Below are 15,894 nucleotides of genomic sequence, written 5' to 3' on the forward strand. Positions count from 1 at the left end.
GTTGCCATTTCCTTCTCCAATGAATGAAAGTGAAAAGTGAAAAGTGAAAGTGAAGTCACTTAGTCATGTCTGACTCTTTGCGACCCCATGGACTGTAGCCTACCAGGTTCCTCCATCCATGGGATTTTCCAGGCAAGAGTACTGGAGTGGGTTGCCATTGCCTTCTCCAAACAAAGGAGATAGGGAAGGATAATTAGCTATGCCACTTGAGAACAAAGCATTAGCTTGGTGATCATCTTGTCCACGTCTCTCACATTGGAGATAGGGAGGTATTGGCTGGCTATGCAGTGGTTTACCGTCTCCAACAATGGTCTCCTTGAGTGATCTTTTAGAGAAGTGTAAAGAAAGATTCAAGTGAAAAAGAACTGGTTGAAGTAAAAAGTCTCAGAAAAAGATGGGACTCTCAGTAGCTGAAAGTTAGCTACTTTCCAGCTAATTTTTACTTTTGATAAGACCATGGCTATCTTTCTGTGCCTACTCCATGTTTTTTTTCCCATTTGTAAAGGAGGGAGTTCTTATCTTCTAAGTGGCGAGCTATTTGAGAAGGATAAAAGTAGTGTGACATGTGCCTTGAGAGCCCACTGGAAATAATGGCTCGTACATATATGTGCTTGTGCCTAGGTTTGTTTCAATAGACCAGGAGTGGCCACAGCAATTTTCATTTTCTTGACATCTGATGGCCTGGTACCTGGGAAACGTCAGCAGCCAACAGTGACCCTTTACCTGACCGATGTCAGTGGAAACAACCACTCTCTTGGTGAGTCTGACAGTTATCCCTTTAGGGCCACCAGAGGAAAATCCAGTTTTGACCCAGGATTCAGCTCGATGTCTGTCTCTGATATTCTTTGAGACCTTGTTACATAATATAGCTATGGAGAAGATAAAATGAACACTAGGTATGGAAACTTGATGCTACACGAATGGCTTAAAATATTATTCGATCCCCTTGTTTCTCTTCAGGAACCTATGAACTGTCATGCCAGCATAACCCGCTGGTTATCAACATAACTCATCACTCAAACGTCCTCTTCCACCATGCCACATCAGTGCTGCTGAATTTCTCAACCCCATTGGTGGGCATCTCGGCGGTGGCTCTAAGGACACCCTCCGACATAAGTCCTTCAGCTCCCAACAGCTGCATCATCCCAGAGCACAAGGGGCAAAATCATCAGGGACAAAGGTATAAAGTCCCCTTACTTCCTTTTCCCTTTCTTTTTCAACAACTGCTATCATTTTCTACATACTGTTGTATATAAAGTAGGTGTTTGTTTGCCAACTAAAAATGGGTCTCAGTTCAGTTCAGTCGCTCAGTCGTGTTAGGCTCTTTGCGACCCCATGAATCGCAGCATGCCAGGCCTCCCTGTCCATCACCAACTCCCGGAATTCACTCAAATTCATGTCCATCAAATCGGTAATGCCATCCAGCCATCTCATCCTCTGTCATCCCCTTGTCTGCCTGCCCACAATCCCTCCCTGCATCAGAGTCTTTTCCAATGAGTCAACTCTTTGCATCAGGTAGCCAAAGTATTGGAGTTTCATCTTTAGCATCAGTCCTTCCAATGAACACCCAGGACTAATCTCCTTTAGAATGGACTGGTTGAATCTCCTTGCAGTCCAAGGAACTCTCAAAAGTCTTCTCCAACACCACAGTTTGAAAGCATCAATTCTTCGGCGCTCAGCTTTCTTCACAGTCCAACTCTCACATCCATACATGACCACAGGAAAAAACAATAGCCTTGACTAGATCGACCTTTGTTGGCAAAGTAATGTCTTTACTTTTGGATATGCTATCTAGGTTGGTCATAACTTTCCTTCCAAGGAATAAGTGTCTTTTAATTTCATGGCTGCAGTCACCATCTGCAGAGATTTTGGAGCCCCAAAAAATAAAGTCTGACACTGTTTCCTCATCTATTTCCCATGAAGTGATGGGACCAGATGCCATGATCTTCGTTTTCTGAATGTTGAGCTTTAAGCCAACTTTTTCACTCTCCACTTTCACTTTCATCAAGAGGCTTTTGAGTTCCTCTTCACTTTCTGCCATAAGGGTGGTGTCATCTGCATATCTGAGGTTATTGAGATTTCTCCCGGCAATCTTGATTCCAGCTTGTGCTTTTTCCAGCCCAGCATTTCTCATGATGTACTCTGCATAGAAGTTAAATAAGCAGGGTGACAGTATACAGCCTTGATGTACTCCTTTTCCTATTTGGAACCAGTCTGTTGTTCCATGTCCAGTTCTAACTGTTGCTTCCTGACCTGCATACAGGTTTCTCAAGAGGCAGGTCAGGTGGTCTGGTATTCCCATCTCTTTCAGAATTTTCCATAGTTCACTGTGATCCACAAAGTCAAAGGCCTTGGCATAGTCAATAAAGCAGAAATAGATGTTTTTCTAGAACTCTCTTGCTTTTTCCATGATCCAGTGGATGTTGGCAATTTGATCTCTGGTTCCTCTGCCTTTTCTAAAACCAGCTTGAATATCTGGAAGTTCACAGTTCATGTATTGCTGAAGCCTGGCTTGGAGAATTTTGAGCACTACTTTACTAGCATGTGAGATGAGTGCAATTGTGCAGTAGTTTGAGCATTCTTTGGTATTGCCTTTCTTTGGGATTGGAATGAAAACCGACCTTTTCCAGTCCTGTAGGCACTGCCGAGTTTTCCAAATTTGTTGGCATATTGAGTGCAGCATTTTCACAGCATCATCTTTCAGGATTTGAAATAGTTCAACTGGAATTCCATCACCTCCACTAGCTTTGTTCGTAGTGATGCTTTCTAAGGCCCACTTGACTTCACATTCCAAGATCTCTGGCTCTAGGTGAGTGATCACACCATCGTGGTTATCTTGGTGATGAAGATCTTTTTTGTATAGTTCTTCTGTGTATTCTTGCCACTTCTTCTTAATATCTTCTGCGTCTGTTAGGTCCTTACCATTTCTATCCTTTATCGACCCCATCTTTGCATGAAATGTTCCCTTGGTATCTCTAAATTTCTTGAAGATATCTCTAGTCTTTCCCATTCTGTTGTTTTCCTCTATTTCTTTGCATTGATCGCTGAGGAAGGCTTTCTTATCTCTTCTTTGGAACTCTGCATTCAGATGCTTATATCTTTCCTTTTCTCCTTTGCTTTTTGCTTCTCTTCTTTTCACAGCTTTGTAAGACCTCCTCACACAGCCATTTTGCTTTTTTGCATTTCTTTTCCATGGGGATGGTCTTGATCCCTGTCTCCTCTGCAATGTCACGAACCTCTGTCCATAGTCATCAGGCACTCTATCTATCAGATCTAGTCCCTTAAATCTATTTCTCACTTCCACTGTGTAATCATAAGGCATTTGATTTGGGTCATAATGTCTAGTGGTTTTCCCTACTTTCTTCAATTTAATTCTGAGTTTGGCAATAAGGAGTTCATGATCTGAGCCACAGTCAGTCCCAGTCTTGTTTTTGCTGACTGTATAGAGCTTCTCGAGCTTTGGCTGCAAATAATATAATCAATCTGATTTTGGTGTTGACCATCTGGTGATGTCCATATGTAGAGTCTTCTCTTGTGTTGTTGGAAGAGGGTGTTTGCTATGCCCAGTGTGTTCTCTTGGCAAAACTCTATTAGCCTCTGCCCTGCTGCATTCCAGTCTAAGAACTACTAAAAAAGACATAAGAACCAAGCAAAGAACAACTCATAGAAGGCACACTTGCATTTTATATTTTGCTCTTCTTTCCTTAGCTGAGAATAATTTTTATGTAAATATTTATCATCTTTACTAGGTCTTAAAATCTCTTGTACATATAAAACCACTGCCTTCAAATCAACGTTGCTATGTAAACTGCCAAATTTCCCTGCCAAAAACTCAATGTTCCCAAGGTGATGTATATTTTTCCACTTGTTCCCGCCTGGACAGTGTATGTAGTGAGTTTAACAATTAGTCTCTAAGGCGTGCTATGTAATCAATTAGACTTACATATGGTAGTCAGGTGGAGAAAGCAATGGCACCCCACTCCAGTATTCTTGCCTGGAAAATCCCATGGACAGAGGAGCCTGGTAGGCTGCAGTCCATGGGGTCGCTAAGAGTTGGACACGACTGAGCGACTTCACTTTCACTTTTCACTTTCATGCATTGGAGAAGGAAATGGCAACCCACTCCAATGTTCTTGCCTGGAGAATCCCAGGGATGGGGGAGCCTGGTGGGCTGCCATCTATGGGGTCGCACAGAGTCGGACACGACTGAAGTGACTTAGCAGCAGCAGCAGCAGCAGCAGCATGGAAGTCAGGACTATATGAGCTATGTGTGCCCTTCTGTAGACATCTGTGACTGTCACCATGTAGATAGTGTTTCCTGGACTCTCAGCCACAGCTAGTAATGAACGTTGGTGTGGTCAAGGTTGGCCCTGATGAGGCAAGGAGCAAGTCAGACACGGTAATCTGTGCTGCACTTGTGCTGAATTCATTCTCTGAAAGGTCTAATCAGGTAAGTAGGACTACAGGTAACAGAGTTTGTTTCCTCAAGGAGTGAAGTGTCAGGCAATCGGGATCCTAGTCAAAAAGCTGGGGTTGTAGACAGTGCTCCATCAAGGAGGGACTCCGATACCACCATGCCCAACCTAGGTATCCCAGAAACCCAATCTTGATTAGGAGGTAGACGATACTAATATAGTATTTTAGTTATCTTTTGCTCTGTAGCAAATTATATTAATACCAACATTTAGTGGCTTATCACAGTTTCTGTTGGTAAGAAATCTGGATGCAACTCAGCTAGGTGCCTCTGGCTTAGTGTCCCTTATGAGGTTGCCATTAGCTCTTGGCCAAGGCTGCAGTAACCTAGGCTCAAGTGGAGCCTTGCAGAATTCACTTCCAAGCTCACTCACGTGGCTATTGGCAAGCCTCGGGAGATCTGTGGCCAAATTAATTCGCATAGGTGCTGGTGTGGGCACAGTCACATAAGCATTGCTCAGTTCCTTGCCACATGTTCAGTTCAGTTCAGTCGCTCAGTTGTGTCCAGCACTTTGCGACCCCATGAATTGCAGCACGCCAGGCCTCCCTGTCCATCACCAACTCCCAGAGTTCACTGAGACTCACGTCCATTGAGTCAGTGATGCCATCCAGCCATCTCATCCTCTGTTGTCCTCTTCTCCTCCTGCCCCCAATCCCTCCCAGCATCAGAGTCTTTTCCAGTGAGTCAACTCTTCGCATGAGGTGACCAAAGTACTGGAGTTTCAGCTTTAGCATCTTTCCTTCCAAAGAAATCCCAGGGCTGATCTTCTTCATAATGGACTGGTTGGATCTCTTTGCAGTCCAAGAGACTCTCAAGAGCCTTCTCCAGCACCACAGTTCAAAAGCATCAATTCTTTGGCGCTCAGCCTTCTTCACAGTCCAACTCTCACATCCATACATGACCACAGGAAAAACCATAGCCTTGACTAGACGAACCTTTGTTGGCAAAGTAATGTCTCTGCTTTTGAATATGCTATCTAGGTTGGTCATAACTTTCCTTCCAAGGAGTAAGCGTCTTTTAATTTCATGGCTGCAGTCACCATCTGCAGAGATTTTGGAGCCCCCCAAAATAGTCTGACACTGTTTCCACTGTTTCCCCATCTATTTCCCATGAAGTGATGGGACCAGATGCCATGATCTTCGTTTTCTGAATGTTGAGCTTTAAGCCAACTTTTTCACTCTCCACTTTCACTTTCATCAAGAGGCTTTTGAGTTCCTCTTCACTTTCTGCCATAAGGGTGGTGTCATCTGCATATCTGAGGTTATTGAGATTTCTCCCGGCAATCTTGATTCCAGCTTGTGCTTCTTCCAGTCCAGCGTTTCTCAGGAAGTACTCTGCATGTAAGTTAAATAAGCAGAGTGACAATATACAGCCTTGACGTACTCCTTTTCCTATTTGAAACTAGTCTGTTGTTCCATGTCCAGTTCTAACTGTTGCTTCCTGACCTGCATACAGGTTTCTCAAGAGGCGGATCAGGTGGTCTGGTATTCCCATCCTTGCCACATGAGCATCTCCATAATCTGCCTGAATGTCTTTATGACATGATGGCTAATAATCCAAAAACATAAAAAGAGCCAGAAAGGGTGAGTAGATGAGAATCTGCCCCAAAGGGAAGCCAGTCTTTTTATAACATAATGTTGGAATTGACACCCCATTACTTCTGGCATATTCTATTCATCAGAAATGAGTCAATTAGTCCTGCCCATACTCAAGAGGAAGGACGAGCATCAGTGCACAAATTATTAGTGGTCATTTACCACATGCAATGATAGTAGTTTATGTTAATTGAGTATTAACTATGTGCCAGACATTGTTGTAAGTGCTAGGAAGGAATGGGGTCTCGGTAATGGACATTGCAACATTAGCTAGTTCATCTGTGACTTTTAAGTCTCCTGAGTGAGCAAACATCTTCAAATATTAATGCAAGAATGTAGACTGTTAAAATAACATTGTTTACTAGAATGATTGCCTCTGTCTCATGTGTTTTCCAATTATTTTCTTTACTGGCTCTACCTCTGGCCTCAAGCAATACAGAATTTCTTTCAGGTCCCTGGAACATGTGTTCTTGATGAGCTCCATGTCTTTGCACATAATGTTCCTACTTTCTTGAATGCTGTCCAGTACTTCTTCACTTCAACTCACACTTGACCATCAGGATTCACCTTCTTCTATGAAGTTTTGGCAAGCCCCATCCTTGTTTCCATAGGACATTGCATACAACCCACACTCTACAAAAGCAGCTTTCTCATTGGGTGGTAGCTTATTTATTTTCTTGTTCTTTCCCACTCTGAACTCCCTACAGTAGACATTCTGCTCAGTATCTCTCAATACCTAGCAGAGGCCCTGATGTATCAGAGATGTCGGAAACTGTACATCGCATGATGGTTACAGACCTTACCTCTAAATCCTCCACGGAACAGAACTGAACAAGCAAACCAAAAAAGAGGTCACAACCTCTCTAGGCCCAAGGGACAAGAATTCCCTTACACCATCACAGCTGTGAAATTTTGACAAAGAAGTTGATTAATTATGATCACTGCTGCTAATTCTTTGCTTATTTTCATTTGGCACTGTGGGAAAACAAGTTTTCTTACATGCATGCGTGCAAACCAGTAGAAATAGGATATGATTCTCCAGTTTACACAGAATGTATCTGGAATGCATAAGCATGTCCAAACCACGTCTGACTGACAGGAGCCATGCAAATTGGCTTTTCCTTCTCAGCCAGCAAATCAGTGCAATATAGTAAATTTTGATATATAGGGGACCTAATAGATCCCACATATTTTCTTTGTGGACAGATTTAAAATCTGAACCCCTATATATTCTCAAAGGATGGAAGTCTTTTAGCATCTTTGTATCAATCACAGTTGTAAATGTAGATAGACCATAATATGAAAGCCTCAAATTCTGGGCATAGTAAGAGGGATTCCTGGCTACCTCCTCTTACCCCTTATGACCTGAATTCCATTAATACTAAAATGGGCAAGGGAGAGCTGACAGATGCCTGGCAGTAGAAGATGTGTTATCCATTTTGTATTTAACCATTAGTAACCAATGGCCCAACTTCCTACATCAATGCACCTCTGTTTATTTTTTGAAATAGACTCTATTTCTTAGAGCAGTTTTGGATTCACAGCAAAACTGACTGGAAAGTACAGAGATTTCGCATAAACCACGCCCCCCCACCCCCGACACACACACAGTCACAGTCTCCCCCAACTGTCACACCTTCATCAGACGCACAATCAATGAACCTACAGGGACACATGATCATCACCCAGAGTCCACAGTTTACATTAGGTTCATTCATGGTTTTGCATGTTCTATAGGTTTGAACGAATACTTAATGACATATATCTGTTACAGTGTCATAGAGTAGTTTCACGGCCCTGAAAATGCTCCGTGCTCTGCGTTACAATACTGCATCTTTAAACCAGTGTGACTGGTCCACAGAATCTCAGCTGAGCTTCCAGTAAACCTAAGCCTGGCTTCCCGGTGACATTCATGATGCTTACTTTGGACTCTTTGGCTTTGATCTCTCTCTTCATCTTGTTTCCCATTTTGCCATGATGGCTACCCAGTTTATGACCCTTTGGGCTTAGTCTTTTGATAATGGATCCTTAGTCTTGAAAACCAAGTTTAGTGTTCCAGGATTCGGTCTCCTCATGCCCGCATGTGGTCAGTTGTGTCTGACTCTTTGCGATCCCATGGACTGTAGCTTGCCAGGCTCCTCTTTCCATGGAATTTTCCAGGTAAGAATATGGGAGTGGGTTGATATTTCCTCCTCCAGGGCATCTTCCCAACCCGGGGAAAGAACCCATGTCTCCTGTGTCTCCTGCATTGGCAGGTGGATTGTTTACCACTGCGCCACCTGGGAAGCCCCACCAGTGCCCAGTAACAGTTTCCTGCATTTTTTTTTTACTCTCTATTTCTTGCTCTAGCCACCTTTGGGAAAGGCCTTGCATAACCTTCCACAGTATCCCAGGAGTTGGAGTCTCAGGCAGATTCCCAGCCATCCCAGGGTTGTGTCGATAGCTTTGGAAAGTGGGAACCATCTTTTTGATTAATACAGTGGGGTTTTGAATGTTTCCAAAATAGAATCCATGCACTAACAGGTTAATTTTCCTAAATGAGTAGATTAGCTCACAGATAATCAAGATTCATATAATCTACCTTGGAAATTCACAAGATCAAGTCTAGCAGAATTTGCTAATAGACAAGAATTTCTCATGGACGTGTGTTTCCCGTGCAACAAGATTCTGTTCTTTCAGTCATATGAACACAATTAAAATACTAGTTGCAACTTCTCTGACCCTGCCTGATGGTATAGCCATTAAATGCCCCAGTGTTGAGTCTTCTGAAGTTGAAGAATAGTGTCCCCTTTTCCAGGGTCTGGGCTGATAGCAATGGTTGAAACTTCTGATCACCCATTTCTTTTCAGCATTTATACTTTCTTTTTATTGATTTTTTTTCCTACCTACCTGCCTTATAAAAGGTTGAGAATATAACCTCCCAAACAATTGTGCTTCTTTCAATTTATCCTTATATTTCAAACAGTTCTGGATTTTTATAATTTGTGTTACATAATTAGGTGTAGAAGTACTTGTGACTGTTTTATCTTTATTGGGATCATACCTCTTGCCAACCCTTTTGCCCCTTTAAAAGGATTTGGCTTTGTATCACATTTTGTCTGGAATTAAAATTTCCATCCATGCTTTCTCTTTGTTTGTATTTGTTTGATAAATATTTGCCTTTCTTTTATTTTTAACCTTTCTCTATCTTCACTGCCAATGAGTCCAGGGCTTATTGTTTCATTGCACTGTTTACAAAGACAGTAGGATTTCATTGTGTAAAACTACTCCAAGCTTTTATTCTGAAATTTCATCTCATGTTCCCTAAGCCCATAATATTCTTTAGGATGCTGTAGCATCTTTACCTTTGGGATGTTTATCTCCCAGCACTCAGTGGCCTTTGTCAATGGTTCTCCCTTCCCCTCACTCACTCCTACCTCACTCCATCAAGACCCTTATACTTTCTGACTGGAAATTGTGAAATGAGTAAAGAAAGAGTACTGCTGAAGACTGATGGATAGAGGACAGATATGTGACCCCTGAAAAGTAGTGCCCAGTTTCCTGGTCTTTACAGGGGCCAGGGAATGAAGAAAGACTGACTTGTTTCTTTTTTTTTAGTATAGCTCTATTCTTTATTTGCTTTGTGCTTTTTTTTTTTTTTTCTTTTTTCAGAAAATAAACAACAACAACAGAAATCACATTTTGGCTTCCAGTGATGTTTCTCAATTCAATTCCAATACATTTTGAAATCAGGGCAGGGGGATCCTCAGAGTCCAGCTATCCACCTTGGTTTTTGGTGTTAATCAGAGTTTTCCTATGTTTCTGTATTGTTGATATTTAAGTGGGAAGCAGGGAGAAACTACCTTTGAGGATTCTTGTGAGACTGCTTGAGAATGATCTATGTGGAGTTTGTAACCCATTCAAGCACCAGGTGGGACCAGTTCCACACCATTTCCCATCCTTATCTTTTTTTACCACCCTCCTTTTACAAAATGTGACAGTTATCCATCAGTTTACTGCTTCTCATCTCTAAAGTCACCCTCATCACCCTAACTTGTAGTACTAAGAATAGGATTCTGTTTGCTGACTGACACAGTGTTAACTCTTGTCAACAGAGAGTTCTGGAGACACACTGCAGGAGGAAGGGGCTTCTCTTCCTGTTCGGATATGCCATCTTCCCTCTGGCTGCCGTGACATGCTCACCAGTGATGTGCAGGACACCTGTGGTCAAGGATGGCGGCCTTTGTGCTCCAGATGGCTCTTCACCGCGGTAGTTAGAGGTGGCAGCTTAGTAATTGTGGTCCCACAGCCTGTCACTCAAGCACACAGGCACAACCAAACCGATTCCCTCCATCTATGTGACTCTGTCTTCTACCATCATTTCCAGTTCCATTCTGTGTCAGTCGGTCAAGCAGGACACCATAATTAGAATGGGGAAGATTAATATAAGTAACTAGTAACAGAAAAGGAACTCTTAAGAAGTAAGGAGAACACCTTGGTAGTTAATTTTAGAGAAGAATGGTGGGTCAAGGGGGCAACCATTACTTTTAGGGATGGGGGGAGATTATCTTGAGGAAGAGCGCTCCACTCCCTCCAAGGCTGTGATTTTTATCTCATTGGACAGGGTGGAGCAGGGTAACAGAGAAGGGTGCTGAGGTTTTGTAGGCTAAGACTGGCAATCAAGAAACCACCCTCTGGGGTGCTGATCAAGGCTCATTAGGAAGCTGTCTGTTGAGGTTCTATTGGGACTTTCTGAAAAGATGTCATAGCAAATGCTACTGAAACTGTCCAGGAGGTCACCTGCTGTGCACTGATGAACTTGATGGAAAGCCACCCATTGGGGTACCAATGAGACTTTCTGGGAAGTCATTCAGTGGGGTACCTTTGCTGGAAATCCAGCTAGGGTGCTGGTAGGAGTTCTGGGACATGCAGGGTGTCACTGAAACTCTGATGCTGTGTCAGACATCAAATGCTGCTGAAGCAAGGAGAGAAAAGCACACGAGAATCAAGAAGAGACACCCCTTTCTCCTACAATGTCTCCCCAGTTATATCTACTGGGCAAACATAATGTTATACTAACTGGCAAAAGAGCAATACTTGCATGGTCCCTCTTTAGTATCTCAAAGCAGGGTAACTAAGAGTGGGCATTTGGAAATGACGGGCCATAAGTTGATTGCTGGCAGAAAATATTTTGTCAAATAACCATGAAGAAACCCGTTTTCTCTCTGCCTTTGATGTTCCAGATTAAGATTTTCCTGGCTTGAATTCTAAGACCAATTTTCTTCTTTCTTTCCTTTTTTAATTGAAGGATAATTGCTTTACAGAATTTTGTTGTTTTCTGCCAAACATCAACATGGATCAACCACAGGTATACATATGTCCCCTCCCTCTTGAATCTCCCTCGGCATCCCACCCCTCTAGGTTGTTACAGAGCCCCAGTTTGAGTTCCCTGAGTCGTAGAGCAAATTCCCATTGACTATCTATCTGACTGACTACTTACATGGTAATGTAAGTTTTCATGTTACTCTCTCCATACCTCTCACCCTCTCCTTCCTCCCCCCTACATCCCATGTCCATAAGTCTGTTCTCTATGTCTGTGTCTGCACTGCCACCCTACAAACAATTTCATCAGTACCATCTTTCTAAATTCCATATATATGTGTTAGTATACGATATTCGTTTTTCTCTTTCTGACTTACTTCACTCTATAATAGGCTCTAGGTTCATCCACCTCATTAGAACTGACTCAAATGCATTCCTTTTTATGGCTGAGTAATATACCATTGTGGGCTTCCCCGGTAGCTCAGCTGGTAAAGAATCCGACTACAATGCAGGAGACTCCGGTTCAATTTCTGGGTCGAAAAGATCCCCTGGAGATGGGATAGGCTACCCTCATGGGTTTCCCTGGTGGGGAAGAATCAGACAGTAAAGAATCCACCTGCAATGTGGTCAACCTGGGCTCTGTCCCTGGGTTGAGAAGATCCCCTGGAGGAGGGCATGGCGACCCACTCCAGTATTCTTGCCTAGAGAATCTATATAGACAAAGGAGCCTGGCGGGCTACATTTCATGGGGTCACAAACAGTCAGACACAACTGAGTGAGTGACTAAGCACAGCACAGCACACAACATTCCATTGTATATATGTAACACAATTTCTTTATCCACTCATCTGTCGGTGGACATCTAGGTTCCTTCCTGTTCTCAGTTCTAGTTATTGTAAATAGTGCTGCAATGAACATGAGGGTACATGTGTCTTTTTCAATTTTGGTTTCTTCAGGGTATATGCCTAGTAGTGGGATTTCTGGGTCACATGGTGGTTTTCTTCCTGGTTTTTTAAGGAGTCTCCATATTGTCTTCCATAGTGGCTGTATCAATTGACAGTCCCACCAACAGTGCAAGAGGATTCCCTTTTCTCTACACCTTCTCCAGCATTTATTGTTTGTAGACTTTTTGGAGTCTACATGGCACCCCACTCCAGTACTCTTGCCTGGAAAATTCCGTGAACAGAGGAGCCTGGAAGGCTGCAGTCCATGGCGTCAGTGAGGGTCAGACATGACTGAGCGACTTCACTTTCACTTTTCACTTTCATGCATTGGAGAAGGAAATGGCAACCCACTCCAGTGTTCTTGCCTGGAGAATCCCAGGGACGGGGGAGCCTGGTGGGCTGCCGTCTGTGGGGTCGCACAGAGTCGGACACGACTGAAGTGACTTAGCAGCGGCAGACTTTTTGATAATGACCATTCTGACTGGTATGAGATGGTATCTTATTGTAGTTTTGATTTGCTTTTCTCTAATAATGAGCAATGTTGAGCATCTTTTCATTTGTTTGTTAGCCGTCTTTTCAATGGCTAAGACCAGTTTTCAATATAACTTCTAAGTAGACTGAACTAACTGGACATTTATATTTTCTCTTTTTAATGTTTTGAACTTATTTTAAGTCCAAGGCAAACATAAGGTAAAAATATCACTTTAACTTATTCAGTATAAGTGCACATTCTGATTGAGATGGAAAACAAGTAATAGATACTCATAAATATAAAACTGTAGTGGGTTCTGAGGTTTACCTTAAACTGTAGCTTATTAAAACCAAGTATTCTACTATAAAACTGAAAAAGACATTTATCTTTTAAAACAAATATCCATGTGGAAACCAGAGTTATTTCTTCTCTTTCTCTCTTGTTCTCACTTTCATTCTTTTTCACTCACTATATATAATCATGTTTGATCCTTTTTATCCTTATGGATAATTGAGAGCAGAATTATGTAACAATTTAGGTCTAAAACAATGAATGTTTATGTGTGTGTGTGTGTGTGTGTGTGTGTGTATACATTGTATTTATATTGCTGTGTTTTATTTCACATAGAAGAAAGGCTTCTGAAAAATTTAATGTAGAGTGATTTGTAAAACTAATTATTCTATATAGTGTGTGTGTGTCTGTATAGAGAAAGGGGCAGACTATATTTTAATATAGAAGTATTCAAAAAATGTTTATTAAGTGCCTACAATATGCCAGGAATCATTTTTCAGTTGAGGAAACTGAGACTCAGTGTGTACAAATTCACTTTATTTTAAATTAGCAAAACTAAGACTAGAATCAAATTAGTTTTTCTGTAAAGAAAGTTTCCATTTTATGAATGAAAAACTATTTTATAAATATACTCCTGTCTATTACTACCCAGGAAATCCTACCCTCTCCCTCCAACCATATGAAGATGAGGATAACAAGAGGTTAGCTGGCATAATTAAAGAACACCTGTATTTTAGATATATTTATGCAAATGGCATATTTCTTTTGTGGAATACATGAAATTAAATATAGATGTGAGTGCCAAGTAATGTAGGTGAGCTTGTGACATTTGATGGAGTAGGTGAATAAGTGATGGAACTGTAAAGATACTTTGGGGGCTTCCCTGGTTAAGAATTCACCTGCCAGTATAGAGAATACCAGTCAGACCCCTGCTCCGGGAAGATCCCACATGCCTCAGGGCAACTAAACCCATGCGCCACAACTACTGAGCCCATGCTCCAGAGCCCAAGAGCTGCAGCTACAGAAGCCCGAGTGCCCTAGACCTTGTGCTCTGCAGCAAAAGAAGCTATTGCAATGGGAAGCCTGGTCACCAAAACCAGAGAGTAACCCCCTCTCGCCGCAACTAGAGAAAAGACCAAGTATGAAGCAGTCAAAACCAAAGCACAGCCAAAGATAAACAAAGCAAATAAATCTTTAAAAAAATACTTTGAACTTTGGGAAAATTCAGGAAATGAATTATCTGGAGTGGAGCAATTTTATGGGCAGAATCCAGAGGATTTGGGGTCATTAGAAAAAGAGATTTTGACCTAGCTCCTATGGGGTCCTTGTTGTTTTTGTTCAGTCACTCAGTAGTGTCCAACTCTTTGCAACCCCATGGACTGCAGCACAGGCTTCCATGACCTTCACCATCTCCCAGAGCTTGCTCAAATTCATGTCCATCAAGTCAGTGATGCCATCCAACCATCTCATCCTCTGTCAGTCCCTTCTCCTGCCTTCAATCTTTCCCAGAATCAGGGTCTTTTCTAATGAATCATTTCTTCGCATCAGGTGGCCAAAGTATTAGAGCTTCAGCTTCAGCATGTTGTCCTAGCCCAGGCAAAAAGAATCTCAGTCCCCAGAGGAGAGAAAATCAGAGAAAGAAATATTCCCTTCTCTTGGAGATTAGAAGTACAGATAAGCCAGAAAGAAGTTACAACTTAAAGCCAGGTTTATGTGTGTATTCATTTTCTATTGCCATGCAGCAATACTGCTATGTACTGAGCAGCTTAAACCAACACACATTTACACTCTCACAGTTTCTGAGACTCAAGATTCTAGGCCAGATTTGCAGCAACATGGATGACCTAGGGATTGTCATACTGAGTGAAGTTGGTCAGACAGAGAAGGAGAAATACCTTATATGTGGAACTGAAAAAGAAATGATACAAGTGAATTTACTTACAAAACAGAAAGAGATTCACAGACTTAGAGAATGAATTTATAGTTGCTGAGTGGAAGGGATAGTTAGGGAGTTTGGAACAGACGTGTATACACTGCTATATTTAAAATGGATAACCAGCAAGGACCTACTGTATAGCACATGGGACTCTACTCCATGTTACGTGGCAGCCTGGCTGGGACAGAAGTTTGGGGGAGAATGGATACATGTATATGTATGACTGGGTCCCTTCCCTGTTCATCTGAAACTATTACAGCATTGTTAATCAGCTGTCAGTCAGTCAGTCAGTTCAGTCACTCAGTCGTGTCCAACTCTTTGCGATCCCATGAATTGCAGCACGCCAGGCCTCCCTGTCCATCACCAACTCCCGAAGTTTACTCAAACTCATGTCCATCGAGTCAGTGATGCCATCCAGCCATCTCATCCTCTGTCATCCCTTTTTCCTCCTGCCCCAAATCCCTCCCAGCATCAGAGTCTTTTCCAATGAGTCAACTCTTCACGTGAGGTGGCCAAAGTACTAGAGTTTCAGCTTTAGCATCATTCCTTCCAAAGAACACCCAGGGCTGATCTCCTTTAGAATAATCAGCTGTACCCAAATATAAAATAAGTTTAAAATAATAATAATTTTAAAAAGATTCTAGGCCAGGCTCAACTGGATCCTCTATAAGGCTATAATGAGGTGTCGGCAAGGTCAGGTCATTTGAAAGCTCCTGTAGGGAAAGTCAGTTTCTAAGCTCACACAGTTGTTGACATTTGGTCCCAGAAGGCTGCCCAACTAAGGGCTCCATTTCCTGCTGGCTGTTGCACAGGTCCTGTCCTTAGTTCCTTGCCCTATAGCCCTCTCCACTGGGCAGCTCATGCATGGCAGCTTGTTTCTT

The 15,894-nt window shown here is 42.3% G+C and overlaps 1 protein-coding gene across 1 annotated transcript in view; it reads left to right on the forward strand.

Annotated features, from left to right (window-relative positions):
• Positions 1–15,894, forward strand: part of PAPPA2 (pappalysin 2) — a 316,324-nt gene that overhangs the window by 189,639 nt on the left and 110,791 nt on the right. The window contains exons 12-13 of the mRNA XM_010813486.4: positions 622–757; positions 961–1,180. Of these exons, the coding sequence (XP_010811788.2) occupies positions 622–757; positions 961–1,180 (356 nt within the window). The remainder of the gene's footprint in view (positions 1–621; positions 758–960; positions 1,181–15,894) is intronic.

The sequence above is a fragment of the Bos taurus genome, chromosome 16 (genome assembly GCF_002263795.3).
Source record: "Bos taurus isolate L1 Dominette 01449 registration number 42190680 breed Hereford chromosome 16, ARS-UCD2.0, whole genome shotgun sequence".
Taxonomy (NCBI): Eukaryota; Metazoa; Chordata; class Mammalia; order Artiodactyla; family Bovidae; genus Bos; species Bos taurus.